The sequence below is a fragment of the Ophidiomyces ophidiicola genome (assembly GCF_022830035.1).
Source record: "Ophidiomyces ophidiicola strain CBS 122913 chromosome Unknown scaffold_4, whole genome shotgun sequence".
NCBI lineage: Eukaryota > Fungi > Ascomycota > Eurotiomycetes > Onygenales > Onygenaceae > Ophidiomyces > Ophidiomyces ophidiicola.
In genome coordinates, this window is record NW_026054644.1 from 359,373 (window position 1) to 375,241 (window position 15,869).

General features: G+C 47.8%; 6 protein-coding genes across 6 annotated transcripts; 2 read left to right on the forward strand and 4 right to left on the reverse strand.

Moving 5' to 3' along the window:
• Positions 1 to 285: 285 nt before the first annotated feature.
• On the reverse strand, positions 286 to 1,721 carry LOZ57_001547 (uncharacterized protein; the record flags this gene model as incomplete). The annotated part of the gene is made up of 3 exons (XM_049250635.1): positions 286 to 918; positions 979 to 1,179; positions 1,263 to 1,721. 3 exons carry the CDS (start codon positions 1,719 to 1,721, stop codon positions 286 to 288), a joined length of 1,293 nt encoding a protein of 430 aa, XP_049110219.1.
• A 2,244-nt stretch (positions 1,722 to 3,965) lies between these two features.
• Positions 3,966 to 5,168, reverse strand: LOZ57_001548 (uncharacterized protein; the record flags this gene model as incomplete). Its single annotated transcript, XM_049250636.1, has 1 exon — positions 3,966 to 5,168. The coding sequence occupies one exon, from the start codon at positions 5,166 to 5,168 to the stop codon at positions 3,966 to 3,968; it is 1,203 nt and encodes a 400-aa protein (XP_049110220.1).
• A 1,748-nt stretch (positions 5,169 to 6,916) lies between these two features.
• On the forward strand, positions 6,917 to 7,836 carry LOZ57_001549 (uncharacterized protein; the record flags this gene model as incomplete). Its single annotated transcript, XM_049250637.1, has 4 exons — positions 6,917 to 6,997; positions 7,210 to 7,341; positions 7,397 to 7,629; positions 7,686 to 7,836. 4 exons carry the CDS (start codon positions 6,917 to 6,919, stop codon positions 7,834 to 7,836), a joined length of 597 nt encoding a protein of 198 aa, XP_049110221.1.
• Positions 7,837 to 8,253: 417 nt separating this feature from the next.
• LOZ57_001550 (uncharacterized protein) lies at positions 8,254 to 8,891 on the forward strand (the record flags this gene model as incomplete). Its single annotated transcript, XM_049250638.1, has 3 exons — positions 8,254 to 8,421; positions 8,528 to 8,642; positions 8,701 to 8,891. 3 exons carry the CDS (start codon positions 8,254 to 8,256, stop codon positions 8,889 to 8,891), a joined length of 474 nt encoding a protein of 157 aa, XP_049110222.1.
• A 250-nt stretch (positions 8,892 to 9,141) lies between these two features.
• MSH6 (DNA mismatch repair protein msh6) lies at positions 9,142 to 12,942 on the reverse strand (the record flags this gene model as incomplete). Its single annotated transcript, XM_049250639.1, has 4 exons — positions 9,142 to 9,834; positions 9,894 to 12,265; positions 12,315 to 12,480; positions 12,538 to 12,942. The coding sequence occupies 4 exons, from the start codon at positions 12,940 to 12,942 to the stop codon at positions 9,142 to 9,144; spliced, it is 3,636 nt and encodes a 1,211-aa protein (XP_049110223.1).
• A 392-nt stretch (positions 12,943 to 13,334) lies between these two features.
• MSY1 (tyrosyl-tRNA synthetase) lies at positions 13,335 to 15,522 on the reverse strand (the record flags this gene model as incomplete). The annotated part of the gene is made up of 5 exons (XM_049250640.1): positions 13,335 to 14,171; positions 14,227 to 14,572; positions 14,624 to 14,910; positions 14,983 to 15,136; positions 15,224 to 15,522. 5 exons carry the CDS (start codon positions 15,520 to 15,522, stop codon positions 13,335 to 13,337), a joined length of 1,923 nt encoding a protein of 640 aa, XP_049110224.1.
• Positions 15,523 to 15,869: the final 347 nt, after the last annotated feature.

Here is a 15,869-nt window from a genome sequence, read left to right on the forward strand (position 1 = left end):
GGGGCGAATCACCGCTGCTCGCTGCTCCCAGATGTGCTCGTATCTCCGAGTTTGAGTTTTTAGTGAGCCGAAACCAGTCATCGCAAGGAAGCGTGAAGAGTCAAAGCTCAAGAGATCCGAGCTGCTTGACTCACAGTCAGCGGGCGGAGAACAAATCAAGAAATCGTGTTGGCCTTGGAGGGCAGAGGAACCAACGTCACGGCGCAGATGCAGAATGTTTTTAGCCAGCCGATGCGGTAGAAAAATGCCTCGTGTCTGCCGGGTTCTCTAGGCACATTCGTTTTGCTACAAAAGGACGGGCCTCCAGCCTCTACGCCCAGTGAATTTGTCTACTCCTTCGTCTCTGAAAACCTCGCTACCCAGACGCCCTGTGACAACGCTGCGCTCTACGTCTGGTCCCTGCACAAAAAAAGGCTCAAAGCCTAAGAGCCGAGATGGCTGATTGGGAGCTTCGACGCTTTGCCTTACCCAGGTATACTTACTAGTTGAAGAATCAAAGTGGCGTTTGAATCCGGAATTCACACGGTCAAGCGACAAAAACCACCGTCTCTGGTGAATGGAGGAGATCGAATTGACGGCACCAGGGTAAGCGTTGTTGACTCGGACTCTTTCGTCTTCGTCGTCAGAATAGCTTGCGAATTCGTTGTGAGTGTCCTGGTGAGACAACCCACGGTCTGACAAGTCACCACCGGTGCCATCTGGAGTTGCTATTTCGACAGCTGCATCTCGAATGGGCGAAGATGAAGGAGACCGCGATATGGGGGTTACGCGTTCTGCTGGCATCTTTCCCTGCCTCCTTCCCCTTCTCACCTTCGGCATTTTCGGCTGCTTATGGGTGTTGTTGTTCGCCGTGAGACGCAAGGTCACTGTGTAATTCGGGGGTAGACGTGCTCCATGTAGCCGTAGGCGAATCTTTCGCTATGATGATTCAGCCGCACCATTACACCAGGTCTCACTTATCGGGGTACAAAACCATACCTTCCGGAACGCGTGCTTCAGCCTATCACTGTCGCACATGTTCACAGCTTCGCAAGATACAGATGCATCGCCTGCATCTGAAGCAGAAGAGTGTGTTTCCGCCGGCTCTTTGTGCTGGTAATAAGGCAAGATGGAGTATTCTCCTGTATCCCAGATAATAAGACTCCCGGTGTTTATAGATGCCGTCTCAATTAAGTGGCTCTAAAAAGCTCGAAAATTTTACAACGTGAGCAGGCCAGTTTTCTCAATTTCCCAGTCCCCGATGCACGTAAATACATACTTACCCAAATATTATGAACTCTTGTCTCCGTAGCGTTTCGATTCATCCTCCTGCTGTTCGGGTTGCCTGGTAAACCGTACATAATAGCAAAGCTCAACGAGCTGCTTTCGGAAAACTGTAACCGCAGGTCATAATGTGGACCGGCGATTGGATGGTCGTGCTGATGTATCACAAAATGCCTACCCTGTGGGTGCTTATTGCGCATGTAGAGCCCAACCCACTCGGGGTGCGAAAGGCGAGGAGCCAAAGAAAACTGATGTCGCGTAACAGCTAGGAGGCGGGATGATAATACGCGCAGAGGGTCATCGACGTCGAGCCTGCCAGCTTCGACAGCCGCGAGACTAAGCTCTGGTTCTGTGTTGCGTTGGTTCCCTGACTCGCTATTTGTGCCTTGACGCTGCTTTTTCCGCGGCGGTGATACGGGGGCTCGGAGGGATGCGGGAGGAGGACGTTGACGATTCATCTAGCTCTGGAGAATCTACTGCGTCGTTATTAGGCTGGCGATATGCATATAACCAGTGAATTGGAATTGTCGGCGTCAGCGTGAACGTTGGGGAGTGGAGGAACGGCAGCCGAGGCGCAAAAAGCAGCCGTTAGTCTAACAGTTATTTGACAGCAGACTTGGGAGGCCGTGGGCGTTGATGTTGTGCGTCGATCGGCGTTGCTGACGTTGGGGGGCGCCAGGGATGGCGGGTGACGACGCTGGGCCGCGTGAGATCGCCGGCAGGTGAACGGCGAGCATCGAGCTCCGACGCACTGAAACGTACTTGCACCTATTTTCTCTCACTCACTCACCCACTCTCTCTCTCTCTCTCTCGACAATAGCAGAACGATGGCGTATCTTCAGAGGATTCTTGCGCCTCTGCCACTGGATCCTCACTCCCTCAATCCCCTTTCGGTTGCCACACACCTAGCGCCCGCGCTTGTCCCGGACTCCATCGGCCTTGGTTTCGCGCGTACTCACGCAATCGGCGATTTGCCCTACACCTAAACATAAGATGTTCAAATCGCACCGTCAAAGGTACCACGGCGGAGTCCAAAATAGCGGCAGTCTAAGTTGCAAGCATCCACGAAACCAGATCCCACCACCATAGAGATGTTCACCCCTATCGAAACTTCACTGGGCGCACTACTTCTCTACCAAAGCTCGGCAGGATTGCTTAAGCACAATGGTAGAGTTTTTGGGATATCTGGCTTCCTGAGAGGATGCGTGGCGCGTCCCGGACCGAACAATATCCCAGTGGTGCTTGGGATGGTATCAAGTGCTGTCCTTATATCTTTAGTGGCGCCATCACTGCTCCCGTCATACCCTCCTCTACCAGATGGATTGGAAGCTGCAATGAAAATATCAGGGGCTGGGGTTTTGGTTGGATGGGGCACGAAGGTGAGCAGAACAACGACCCTTAGAACATCGCCCCCAGGGTATCTGTCTTTTTTGAGAAATTGAGCGGAAGTGATTTGCTAATGGATGCCCTTGCCTGCCGCTAGAACGGCCGTGGCTGCACATCCGGACATATGCTTTGTGGACTTAGCCGCCTCTCCTTGCGTTCATTCATTGCGACAAGCATTTTTTTCATCTCTGCTCTCATCACGGCAAACTCGCGGATGGGAACCCCTATTCCGCCCTGTGCAGGAACACAGCCGTGCTATGTGCCCTCCTACCCATCAGCCTACGAGCTAGGCTTCATGTCTGCCACCGTAATTCTCGCAATGATCATAAATTCAGCTGTCGTTCCCTGCTTCTTGCGCCGAGGCAAGAACTCTGAGTCTGTGTACGGGTATATCTCGGGTGTGCAGTTTGGTTTGGGGCTCTTGATAAGCGGTATGGCTGAACCTGGGAAGGTTCTCAGGTTCTTCAGCTGGCTAGATCTATCACGTTTTGATCCCTCTCTCGCTTTGGTTATGTTATTTGCCGTGGGCCCCAGTGTACTCTCCTATCTGAAACTCAAACGTGAATACGAGGACAAAGGGGGGCAGAAACCACCAACCTTGGCCGCGCATTTTGACTTGCCACAAAATACTGTGAAGGATACCGATTGGAGATTTGTCGTCGGTGCTGCGGTATTTGGTGTTGGATGGGGGTCATATGGCGTGTGCCCGGGCCCCGGGTTACTGAGATCCTTGTTGCAACCCGCCTGGGGTGCCCTGTGGTTGGGTGGGTTCTGGCTAGGGAGTCTACTAGGGTTGTGATGCTTTGAACCGCAGTTGGAAGTGCGCTTTATGCTGATGATACCCTTGCTAATTGGTCTGAATCCATGAGTCTGCATGCGAGGAGTGTACTTTATCAAATTGCACATACATACGGAGTACAATAGTTACAGAAAAGTATTCAAAGCAAGGTACCTGAAATATGTCACCCAAAATTGGAGATTTTGGTATTCTATTTCAAGTTGAGTTTTTATGTTGAGGCCGAATTTCGCTTTCTATCTCGTGTTCAGTTGGCCGGGATAATAAGACCGGGATTGAGCCATCGGAGGCACAGTGTATAGAGGGTACGTCGGGCGTGGGAGGTCCGTAAGCAAACTAGAATATTGCGTACATAGTAGGTGGAATTCATTCGGAGCCGGAGTTGGTCGTAATCAAAGTCTGGGGGGTGCGGGAGGTGCGAGGTTAATTTATTAATCTCGTTAATTCCTTGAAAAATCTTATTATTAGTGATGCAAGTCTATCTCTGCTATGATATGATATCCATAAAAACGAAAAATGCTTACAATTCCGTCTTTCTCTTTTTATCTAAATTCGTTGTCTTTAAATTCTCTTCAAAAAACCCCTCCAACTCTAACCATTCGGCAGCGAATGCAGTAATGAGAGTGCTCCAGTCCTCCACAGTTTCCATATGTAAGTGTTCGCCGTCGTCGTCCATACGATGCCACACGCCTGGAAAAGGAGCGGGAATGATATGAAGAATATCAACACCGCGTCTCATAAATGGCAGATGATCATCCTCTACACCAAAGGGAGAGAAGATAGTGCCATCATTTTTATGAGAATCTTGGAACCAGAGTTTGTCATGATCCGGCTTCTTTTTGCCGCCCTGCTTTTTTCCTTGCGCTGAGGTTTTGAATCGGCCGAGATTCCGCAGCCGGGATTCCAGCAGACCCATGTGCTGATACGCCCAGTGCGTTGTTTTGAAGTAGGAAGGAATGGTTGGGTGTTCAGCACCAAGCAAATCAAGGAGGACAAACAACTTGATGGCCCCCAGAGGATTCTTAAAGGTTGAGAGGGCAGGGTATAGACTCAATTCCATGTGTTCGGCAAGCGAGCGGGAGCCATATAGCGAGTCGGTCTCGGACCACTCACGGAATGCTTCTTCACCATCAAGAAAAATTACTTGAATACCCTGATATTCTTCACCGTTGAGATCAAAGTGAGGGTCGGTATTTATAGTTTCATATTTCTTTGTCAAAGCAGCGTCGATACTTCGTATCGCGTGCATGATCATTGCACATGGTGCAGCACTATCGGTTGCGCCAATAAATCCCTTGGGTTCGATCTTGCTGTCATAGTGGGCCACAAGGGTCAATCGCCCGACATTGCCCGGTTGAGTGTTTGGAGGATCTCGATAGGCAATCAAGTTAACGAATGGAACTTCTTTGTTGCCGCTTACGGGCGTTTTCGACGTGGAATTCTGGAGCTCGAGCGTCCATTTCGGTAAGGTCGTTCGGAAGAAGCTAGCGAAGTGTTCAAGAACGGCACGCGAGCCCGGCGTTCCAGATACGCGCGGCCGTAGGATAGGTGCCAGCAGAGCGCCTTTGTGAATATCAAAATCGGTACCGGGTCGTGGTAGGCGTTTAAGACTCTCGTCAGAGAGAGCTGTGTAGGCTCCGACGGGGGAAACGAAGGTGAGGATCCACGATGAGAGAGATAGGAGGCACAGGGAGACCCAGCAGCTATGGGTCATCATGGCCATCATCATAGATAGACACTCGCCCGCCGACTCAAACCGGGATCGAAGCCATTGCGCAGGCGATGCCAGCAAGGCAGATCCGGCGATGCTGACGACAACGACTTGTTGGTTGCCGCGTCAGGGGTCGGCGCTAGCAAAAACCAATCAAATCATTCCAAGCTGTGCGGCTACAATGACTAGCCGCAGATCACGTGTAGGCCCGGAAACCTTAACGCCAATTGAGTTTCTTCCCGTACAGCGACTGCGAGATCAACGCCAGCTCAACATGCCTGTGAAGTCTCGTTGACGATGAGGCCCTGGGACTGGTAGAATCCATATTTTCTCGGATTTTGACCTACCCGCTCAAAGATGCCCCGACCGCTCCTCCTTCTGCGCCTTCCCGACTACCTCCTTGCCCGATTCACGCGCAGACAAACTTGCGACAAAGCACTATTCATGCGGAGTAAGACGACGGATACCGGGTTTGCGCAGAAACCTATACTAGGTGCCCGCCAAAATGCCTCGAATTCATCTTGCAACATTCTTCGCAATCCTATTCGCACCTCCCCTTCCCGACCCAAGCCTAACCTTGCCCGCGGTTCGTACTCGACGCTGCTCTATGAGAATACCTTGGCCTAATGATTTTCTGATTAGCTCGGGCAAGGCCTCAGCAGGTTGTTATCTATCATGCTGGAAGTGGCAAGATTGCATTCATTGGTATGATGCGACTATCGACGATATTGGTTTTTGTCGTTTCTTGCTCAGTGATTGCTCCCGCTTTCTACGCGGCAGACTATCCGTGGTATACTCCAGCGGCCAGTGAGTCCTCTCTATCTTGCTATTTGGCCCCAGGCTAACTAGACTCCAATAGTTATTGTTGCCGGTGCCATCCCTATGCTCTTTGTGTCCTACACTACCGCTCCGTTTGTAAACCACGTTCAGCTCGCCTTACCCGCGTTTGCACAACAATCCAGAGAGCACATGCTATCTTATCTTAGAAACATTCCTCGAACCGCAACATTGAATATTGAGACGATGAAATTTAATTTCTATCCACGTCGGACGCAGGTTGCAATATCAGACCTTATGCCGACAAAATCTTTCACAAGACCAGTGAGCTTCGTTAGCATTAATCCGCAGCCCCGACCGTGGTGGAAAGGCCGGGAAACCGTATATTTTTATGCGCCTCATAAAAATAGACCAGCGAGATCGACGCCTAAGTTCTTCCCTGAAATCTGGGAGCAAGTATTCGCTCTAGTCAAGCAAAATAGCCACCTACCAAAAAACACATGAGTCCTGTCTGAGTTTTTTTTGAATCTTATACCCCCTTTAGTATCTAAAATGCTCCTACTTTGGAAATATAATTAGCGGCATCTTCAGTTACAGGCCCCAGCATATCTACTCTATATATTCTGTTATATCTTCTATCAGTTCACATGAGCTTTGAAAAGCTTTGAAGTGTTCACTTCAACACTCACAGAGGAACACATTCTGAAATTTTGGCAATAGTGCAAGAAGGGTTTTCTTTCTCTCTTGTGTTGGCATGGTTACAGTATTCACTGTGTTGTCGTCCCCTCCAACACTATATAATACTTATGTCCTCATCCCCTCCATCTTCCTTCCTCATCCCTCTAAATCATCACCTCTCAACTCAAGGACATCTTTCCCTCTTACTTTACCGGCTAAAAGCTCTTAAATAATTCTCACGAACATTGACACCTTGACTCTTTATTCTCATTAAGACCTCATCATCCCTTCAATCAACGTTCATCATGGAGTCTTTGTCTGCAAGTGAGCAGCGCATTTTTAGCAATGGCATGATTTGTGCTTTTGAAGGCCTTAACAACATCAAAGTAAGTAGCTTGACTCTCTCAGGTACATACATACATATGTATTAGCCTTTTGTCGGTCTGTCAGTCCTGCATGTGGATCTGCAGCCACTGTATGCAGCCTAGTTAGTTATGTCTTTGTGGAGAATCCTTGTCTGTTCTAGATCGCTAGCTAGACTTAACCAGATAGTTAACTACCTAATTTAACTAACTAAACTAACTGGCTATCCGTCTAGGTTGACTACACCAAACTGGCAGCAATGTCAGGCCTCAAGAATGCTTCTGTCGCATCCGTTCTGTTCAACAAGGCTCGACGCAAGCTTGTTTCCTTGAGAAACAGCGAAGACGGCGTAAGTCTCATCCAGAAGGTGAGTGGTCACGCTTGTGCCCCTGAAACTCATCACTTGTTTACAAACGCGACAGGCTGCGGCTCCTGAGAAGGTCACCAAGCGCACTGCTGGCCGTAAAAACACGGCAAAAGCAAAAAAGACTACAGATGATGTTCCAACTGCTGCGTATCTCGCTACCGGTGCTGATTCCCCCGAGGACTCCAGTGAGAGCACGCCTGTGAAAAAACGCGTTGCGGGAAGACGCGCCGCGACAGCCAAGAAAATCAAAAGCGAAACCAAAGTCACTGACAATGCGATCGACTTGATGTAAGAACATGAATTCTCTGATCAATATGCTGTCGGCCCTATTAACATTTTAAAAGCAACGATTCTATCAAGCTCGAAGATGGCATTGGCTATGAATCCATGCTTGGACATTTTGGTGAAGGCATTATCGACAACACTGTGTATGGCGCCGTTCACAGCTCTTCCCAAATCACCAACGAAGTGGATGTCAAAGAAGAATATGCCTAGATGTAGATTCGACTTGGACTTGAGGGTGTTTGTCTGTTGTTTCTTTTGGCTCTCACCACAGAGACGTTTTGAGAACTGCTGAGGGCAAGGCTAGCAGAGAACTCAGCTGCCTAAGAGGTACCTTTTGCCCTTTGGTATTAGTTGGGAGATTTTCGGGCATTTGCTTTTGGAAGTCCATGTTTTGCCTGTATGTATTGGAAGACTAACTCCTCATAGCCTAACGATTTCATAACTGTAGCTGAAAGAACAATTTCTTCAATTCATTGAGTTTGTCTGTCCGAAATGAAGTTGAATTCTATATTTATTATCCAATTCCAAGTAGGCAGAGCCTGCCTCGCCCCAGCAGCGCTAATTTAATCTCTAACTACCCCTCGTCTGTTGATTCACACCCCACCTCCAACCACCACTGGCAAAACCATGGCTACCACAGCTTCGCAAACACAGGAAGCTCCCTGGCATGCGGCGTTTCCAGCTCCAACACGAAAAGCAGACATCGTCACCCGCGAAGAAGTGCTCCAATGGCTCCGCCACCAGTCAGACGACGCGGAATATGTGCTGGTTGACCTGCGACGAGCGGACCATGAGGTAGAAATTATTCCACTTCTGATAGCCCCGTAGGCGTAGCCGTCGTCAAACCATTGCATGCGGTATTTATAAAGAAATAGCTTTACTAACTTCCCATGCTACCCAGGGAGGTACGATATTAGGCTCGATAAACCTTCCAGCACAGAGCCTACACCCCTCACTACCAACATTATATGCCATTTTTAAAAAGGCAAATGTTAAGAAGGTTGTTTTTTACTGTGGTGAGACAGCAATTGTTTTTAGTTTTCTTGACAGATAATTACTGACATATTCTCATAGGTTCATCGCAGGGTCGTGGAACCCGCGCTGGGGGGTGGTTTGCTGATTATATCGCCGAGAATGACTCGACCTGCATGACGAGCCTGGTGCTTGAAGGAGGAATCAAAGGTTGGCTTAAGGCCGGAAAAGAGTATGTCGAGTGTATGGATGGGTATGATGAGGTTGTTTGGAAGAAGCTTGGCGTGATCTGAGGTCAAGTCATCCGGTCACACACGCTGATTCAAAGGCTAATATTGTGAAAAACAGATGTCTATATCTATGGATCTAAAGCTGTTTCTTACAAATGACGATATGTATTTACATACAATGCCAGGCACTAGGTAGTATATATCTAGTTTTTACAATCCACGGCCCACCGATCATAGAGAGAGGATATATCCGACATATCACAGCTCAGATGAAGGATATATGAATCTTTCAAAAAATAGTCAGATATGAACCTCACATATTCTCAATTGCTTTTAGGAGAACGTCGATGCCTCTCTCCTGGAACTCTTGGTTGGCAGTTTGTGAAGCATCATCTTTAAGAATCCATGCGACATCACTCCACCAGCCCAACCCAAGCAATCCGCTCCCTTTTTTCTTCTCGACGCTTTCCTTGAGTCGACTGGTGTGCTCCCACTCCTTCGCTGCGACCTCTGCTCTCTCAACGACTTTGTTTGGAATGCCACACATAGAGGCACAATGCATCCCAAAACTTCCTTCTGCGACTCCAGCTTCCAATTTGTATAAGAACGTGACCCGTCTATCTTCGTCGTCGACATGGATTTGCATGCGGCGCGGGGAAATCTCTGGGTGTCCTTCAAATTCAGCGGCAAGGGAATGGTAGTGCGTCGCGAAGAAACCCATTGCCCCTATATGTGTTGCAATATGATGAAGTACTGCTTGGGCGACGGCCACTCCATCGTAAGAACTTGTGCCACGGCCCAGTTCGTCTAAAATGACGAGGGATCGAGGTGTCGCTTCCGATAAGATCTTCTTGGTCTCTGACAATTCAACAAAGAATGTCGACTGGGCGCCGAAAATATTATCGTTCGCCCCAAGTCTAGACATAATGCGATCGACGGGGGTAAGTGTTGCGGATTCACAAGGTACATAGCATCCAATCTGAGCCATAATCACCGCAGTACAAGTCTAATAGTTTATTAGTATAGTCTTACTACGCATGGAAAGGCCGCGAACCCTGAACTTACCATCCTCAGCACAGTTGACTTTCCGGCTGCGTTGGCTCCCGTAAGAAGATTGATGCTGGAGCATTCCCCGCCGAGCTTGATATTATTAGGGATAAAATCACTCACACTAGATAGCATGCAAGGGTGACGAAGCTCCTGGAATTCAAGAACGCTACGCTCTTTATGAATAAAATGCGGGCGGCAGCTAGGGTATCCTATAGCTGCAGACGCCTTTGCTAAGCTGATCAAACAGTCAAGCTGCGCGATTATCTTGATTGCGGAAAGCCATGTTAAATAGTTTTCATCGAAACGACCACAAAAACGGCCCATAACCTCCTTTGAAGTCTGGCTGTGAATTTCTTGTGCCTCTTGAAGCTTTCTAATCAGGGTCCGAAGTTCAGGGAAGTAGTATCTCTTGACTTGCTTCGTTGCGGACATCTGATCCCATCCCTTTGGGATATTTTTCACTTTGATAGGAATCTCGAGTTGGTATATTTCCTTGCCGTTGTCCCGGTACACAATTGCGGAGCAGTTTAGTTCGCGTCGTACCCTTTTCAACAGCTGTTCAAGATCATGCTCTATCTTTTGAACACGCTCCGTTGAAATATCGAAATCTTCTTCTACTCCCGGCTCTGGCACAAGTACACCACTCTCCTTCGCCTTTGTTCGGTCGAATGCCGTTTTCCAGTATTGTAATAAGCCATCTAAATTCGGCATAGAAGAGATAAGCTGCCCAATGATGCCCTCACCACTACCGGTTTGTTTAAGAAGGCTGACAGTGTAGTCAATTTGTTCAAACCCTTCGAGCACACGTACAAAATCTTGGCATTTACATCCTCCTGCATGGACGCGAGAAATGAGTCGTTCAAGGTCTGGCAATTTAGATAACTGCGATGAAAATTGTTCTCGTACGTTATCGTCTGCGTTCAACGCATCGACAGCATCAAGCCGGGCGTTGATCCTATCGGAATCCATGAGTGGGTGACAAACCCATTGCTTAAACAGTCTCTTCCCGAACGGCGTGATGCATCGATTAAGAAGCCGAAACAATGTTCCCTCGGGGCCTCCATCATAGGAATTTGCAAATACTTCAAGGTTGATTAAGGTCTGTCCATCCAGAACAAGGCTCGATGTCTTCCTGATCGGGTCGTACCAGGTGAAATTGCCGATGGTGATGAGATCCCGCTCTATCTTAAGCATTCGTAAATATTGCATTAAAGCACCAAATGAAGATATCACAAGATCTTTGTCTTTGGCCTCTCGTAGGACGGCTGGCCATGCTTCAACATCGTCTTGATCGGCAGAGACAAAATACTTGCTTGCATCAAGCTCCCTGCGAGTCATATCTGCGTTCCAAAATTCTTTTCCTGGTTTCAAGTAGTTCCAGATTGTTGTAGGATTTGTATTATTCTTTAAAATTCGAAGAGCTTTTGGTGACATGTATGATTTCTCTAGCAAGAGCTCTTGGGGTCTGGTTTGAGCGACTAGGGTTTCAAACTTGGTCATATCGATGTCATCAACAAACTCAGTTAGGAAAAATTGGCCTGTTGCCGTATCCACAAACGTTACCCCAAAGGCCGGGAGATCATCAATAAGGGCTTCCTTGATAGCGGTGCAGTATGTCGACATATCGTCTTGAAGCATAGAGCCGTCGACAAGTGTACCAGCAGTAAGGACGCAGCTCAATTCTCGTTTGATAATCTTATCGCCTTTCTTTTTATCGTCTCTTTCCCGCATCTCTTTACCAAGAGCGGATTCCGATTGGTCGACGCGGGCAATCTTATATCCTTTGGCAACGAACTGATTTGCCCAGTGTTCTAAGCTCATTTCTGGAACTCCCACCATCCGCATATTAACTCTATCGGTGAGTTTAAGGTCAAACAGCTGGTGGCCGATGGTGGCGTCGTTTTCATACAGCTCGTAAAACTTCCCCTTTTTGAAGAATACAACAGTGTCCCAAAATTTTTGCTTGATTTCCCAGTATTGTTTTTCAAAAGGGGAGAATTTGGTCCATGCCAGAGGCGGAATGTATAGTGTTCGAGGATCGTAGTCGGGGTGGCCGGGGGCATTTTTATCCATGTCTAGGACATTCGCAAGCCATGGATACCGCTTCTCCGGCTCTGTCATATGAGCTTTTAATTTTTTCTTCTCAGATTTTGATGAGGATTGTGCCGGGATCTTTTGGCGTTGATGGGGTCCCTTATTGTTCGGATCATATGTCCATTTCAGCGCGGTTCCTGAGGCTGATTCAGCCATCGCTGGATTCATACCCTCGTTTTGGATAGAAGCAACATGAGACTGTTTAGCGCATTGGATCTTGGAGGATCTTTTAACTTTTTTCGTCGGCCTTACATCGTCCTCAGAGTCGTCGGCAACAATAAAGTCGTCCATATCTTGTAAAATTAGCCTTTGCTTTATCCGGATATTTGTACGGCGTCTCACCATCATCAAAAAACTCTGCATTATCATCGAGTTGAAATTCATCCTCGTTATCTGTCACTGGAAGACTCTTTCTTTTTTTGGTTGGCTGAGGGCGGCCCTGGCGCCTTATTCTAGAGTCCACGATAATGTCATCATCTGATTCTAAATAGCTCACTGGTTTCTTAGCCTAAAGTGAAGATAATTAGTAAGACGGAAAATAACTGGGAAAAGATGGAAGACATACGCGTCGGCTTGGGGTAATCGAATCTCGCGTATCTTTCTCAGTCTGCTCTCCGTCACGGTCGTTAGCAGACGTAGCAGGAGAGGGCAAGCTAGCGTCCACGGTCTTAAAACTTTCCTTCGACCTTTCTATTGTAGTCTTCCGTGTGTTAAGATCGTCAGACCCTGGTTCTATAGCATCGCTGCTAGGAGCAGGTGTCAAATGAGGAGGCTGGCACTGTCTTGCATCGGGCGACTGCGTTGACTTCGTATTGGCAGATGCAAAGCTTCGTGATAGTTTTGCAGAGGATGCTCGGGTTGGTGATGAGACTAGCTCTTGTTTGACAGCACTGGCACGTTGAGCAGTTGGCAGAGTGGAGGGTGACGATTTGGACTGGAAGAAGCCCAGGATGGACTTCTGGCTCTTCATCGCGAAAGAGTAGGATAATAAGAATTGCTGGTTTTGGGCTCTTCTATTTAAGCCAGCATAAAATGATGGGGCGAGTCAATGGCCCATTTCCAGCTTAAATAAAAGATTCTTCCAGGGGGTTGAAGAAGACGTGATTCGTGAAGCGCGACGTCAATTTAACTAGCGCGCGTTGAACGCGTGAGACGGATCAGATAAGATAACAAGCTGCTCCGTAATGAGTTGGTGAACTACCACTAGCAAGGCTTGCTCATTCTAGATTCGATTGTTGGAGAAAGCAGATAAATAAGTAAGTATAGTGTAGTTACATACAGAGTATTAAATTAAAACGCCAACTATGAGCAGACAATCTAACGATAATAGTACATATATGATCCAGAAAACCCAAGGGTTGTTCACGAGTGCTGTCCAGCGTCACCTTCTTTGTTTCCACTCAGCACTGGCTCTTCTTGCCCAGGCTTCCATGACCGAATTTCGACTTCAGGAGCCTGAGCAATTGGCGGCAGCTTGACTCTGCGACCCTTTATTTTCTGACGCGCTTTATACATTTTATTATCTTCTTGGCGCTCCTCCCTTGTCTCATTGTCTTTCCAGCCCGGTGCATCCAGGCCCATCTTCTCATATTCTTCATCTGGAACTATTTTGATTATTTTAATATTCCACTTACCGATTCTCAAGATCATCAAAGAGTTATCAATGATGAATTTCTCGGTAATTCCAGTGGGCCAAGTCAATATCGGAGTGTAGGAAATGAAATCTCCCATAGTTTGTTTTGCGTCAGCCATACTACCGACATGAACTCCTTTGCTTGCGATCAGCCTAAAACCCTCCGCTTTAGAAGCAACCATGCCTGCAGACCACAACACTTTATGGAAAAATTGGTTTACAATGAGGGATCGTGGGAGGGTCAGGTGTGGTGACGGCATTTGAAACATTCTATGCGGCCCGGGCTTGTAATTTTCATCTTCTCCAGACGCAGATTCAGATTCCGGGCCCGAGGTATCTGTCGAGGAGGCGGATGCAAAGACCATATGATGCTGTTTCGCAGCTGCAATGGCTTCAGGGTGTCCATGAATAAGTTCGACAAATTCCATTGCAAGTTTGTGTTGTGCTACCCGCTTCGTGACATCCATATTATGCTGCCTCATAATGCTTTTAATCTCATCAATTGGAATAAATGTGAACATCTTCAGCATTTTCTCAACAGTCTCATCAGGGGTTCGAACAAAGTGCTAGATACTTGTTAGCAAACGGCATTATGCAGTACTTTCAGCAAAGTCCGCTCACCTGATATAAATCAAAACAAGAAGTCATGTCTTTATCAAGCCAAGTTGCATTCCCCATCGACTTCCCGATTTTCTCACCCGATGGAGTTGTAAGTAGCGGGGTCGTGATACCTATGGGAGACTCCATGTCGGGATCATCACACAGCTTTGGTCCAAATTTTGGATCGTGCTTCAATGCTCCTTTGATAGCATCTATTCCAAATAGAATATTTCCGTACTGGTCGGATCCTCCAACCTGAATTTGAACATCGTGTTTGAATAGATACAAGAAATCCCAAGCTTGCATTATTGGGTAGCAGAACTCGGCCAATGACATGCCATGGCCTGATTCCAATCGAGACTTGACGCTAAATTACTGTGAGCACAATGACAGAAGCAAATGGTAATCGGCAATATACTTATCCCGTCCGAGCATAGGTCCCAGCCTTACGTTCGAGCCAAGTTCTGTTATAACATCTCCAAATGAAGATTTATTCCACCAGGTGCTGTTATTTGCGAGAACTCGGCGCCATGCCCATTCATATTGGTAGCCGTACTTCGCGCCATATTTTTCAAATGATGCCCCAAGCTTTTTAAGCTGGAGATGAATATTGGCTATATTTGCCTTCCGAAGGGCACTTTTCATTAATCGCCTGGCTTCCACCCGACCTGTCGGGTCGCCGATTTTTGATGTTGTTGCACCGAGCTAGATCAAAAATTCAAGCTGTGAACAAAGCATGAATAGAGATTATGAGTCGAAATATGCAGATGCACTTACAAGCCAAACTGCCTTCATTCCATGAACGTATGCCCATCCCAGAATCATAAATGGGAGCATATGGCCAATATGCAACGATGGCGCAGTAGGGTCTACACCAGCATAAAAACCAACCCGCTTTTTCGTTATTAGCTTTTCCAAAACATCTCGGTCACTGTATCAGGGTTTGCATTAGCCAGGATCTTTTAGAATCCTTAGAGAACATCGGTTAGAGTCAAAGAAAGGGCAGATTCAAACCAACCCAACAACCGAGTTTATTAGACCTCGATCTTCCAACAGCGACAGAAAGCTCTGCCTTTCGCCAGCCTCGATCTGCTTCGCCCACATATCCCATTGTTCTTTGGCCGCTGCAATTCGGCGCAAATGTTGCTGTGTAATATGTCGCCGTTGAACAATCCAGGCACTAGGTAAAGCAACGCGCCAGTTTGGGGCTCTGTATGTCGGAAGCGACGTTGTGGAAAACACTCGAGGTTTCCTTCGGCAAGCTGGGCACATCGTCGGCAGGCAAAGCCAACGGGAGCTTTGAAATTGAGAGCGCATGGCGGCAGGGAGCTTCACTCCGGCCATGCTACCGCGTAAACAGCTTGATGTCACAACTCTGGACGGCCAAAAATTATGGCTTGGCACATCTTTGGGTATACATTAATCCGAGCCGAATGCCAAGCAGGCCCAGCCAGTTCGTTCTCTCGTACTCCGTACACAGCGCGAACGGAGTATACAGGGCAAACACGCCGTGACGCGAGCCGCTGATCCGTTGGGCGTGACTTGCTTGAGCATTTCAGCAGTGACGAACTGACGGGAACCCAAGTCATGTCAGCATGCAGACCCGTTTCTGCTATGTGAGCCTGTCATTTCAGCAGTGAAGAAGGCTGTGTTCCCTGACGCGT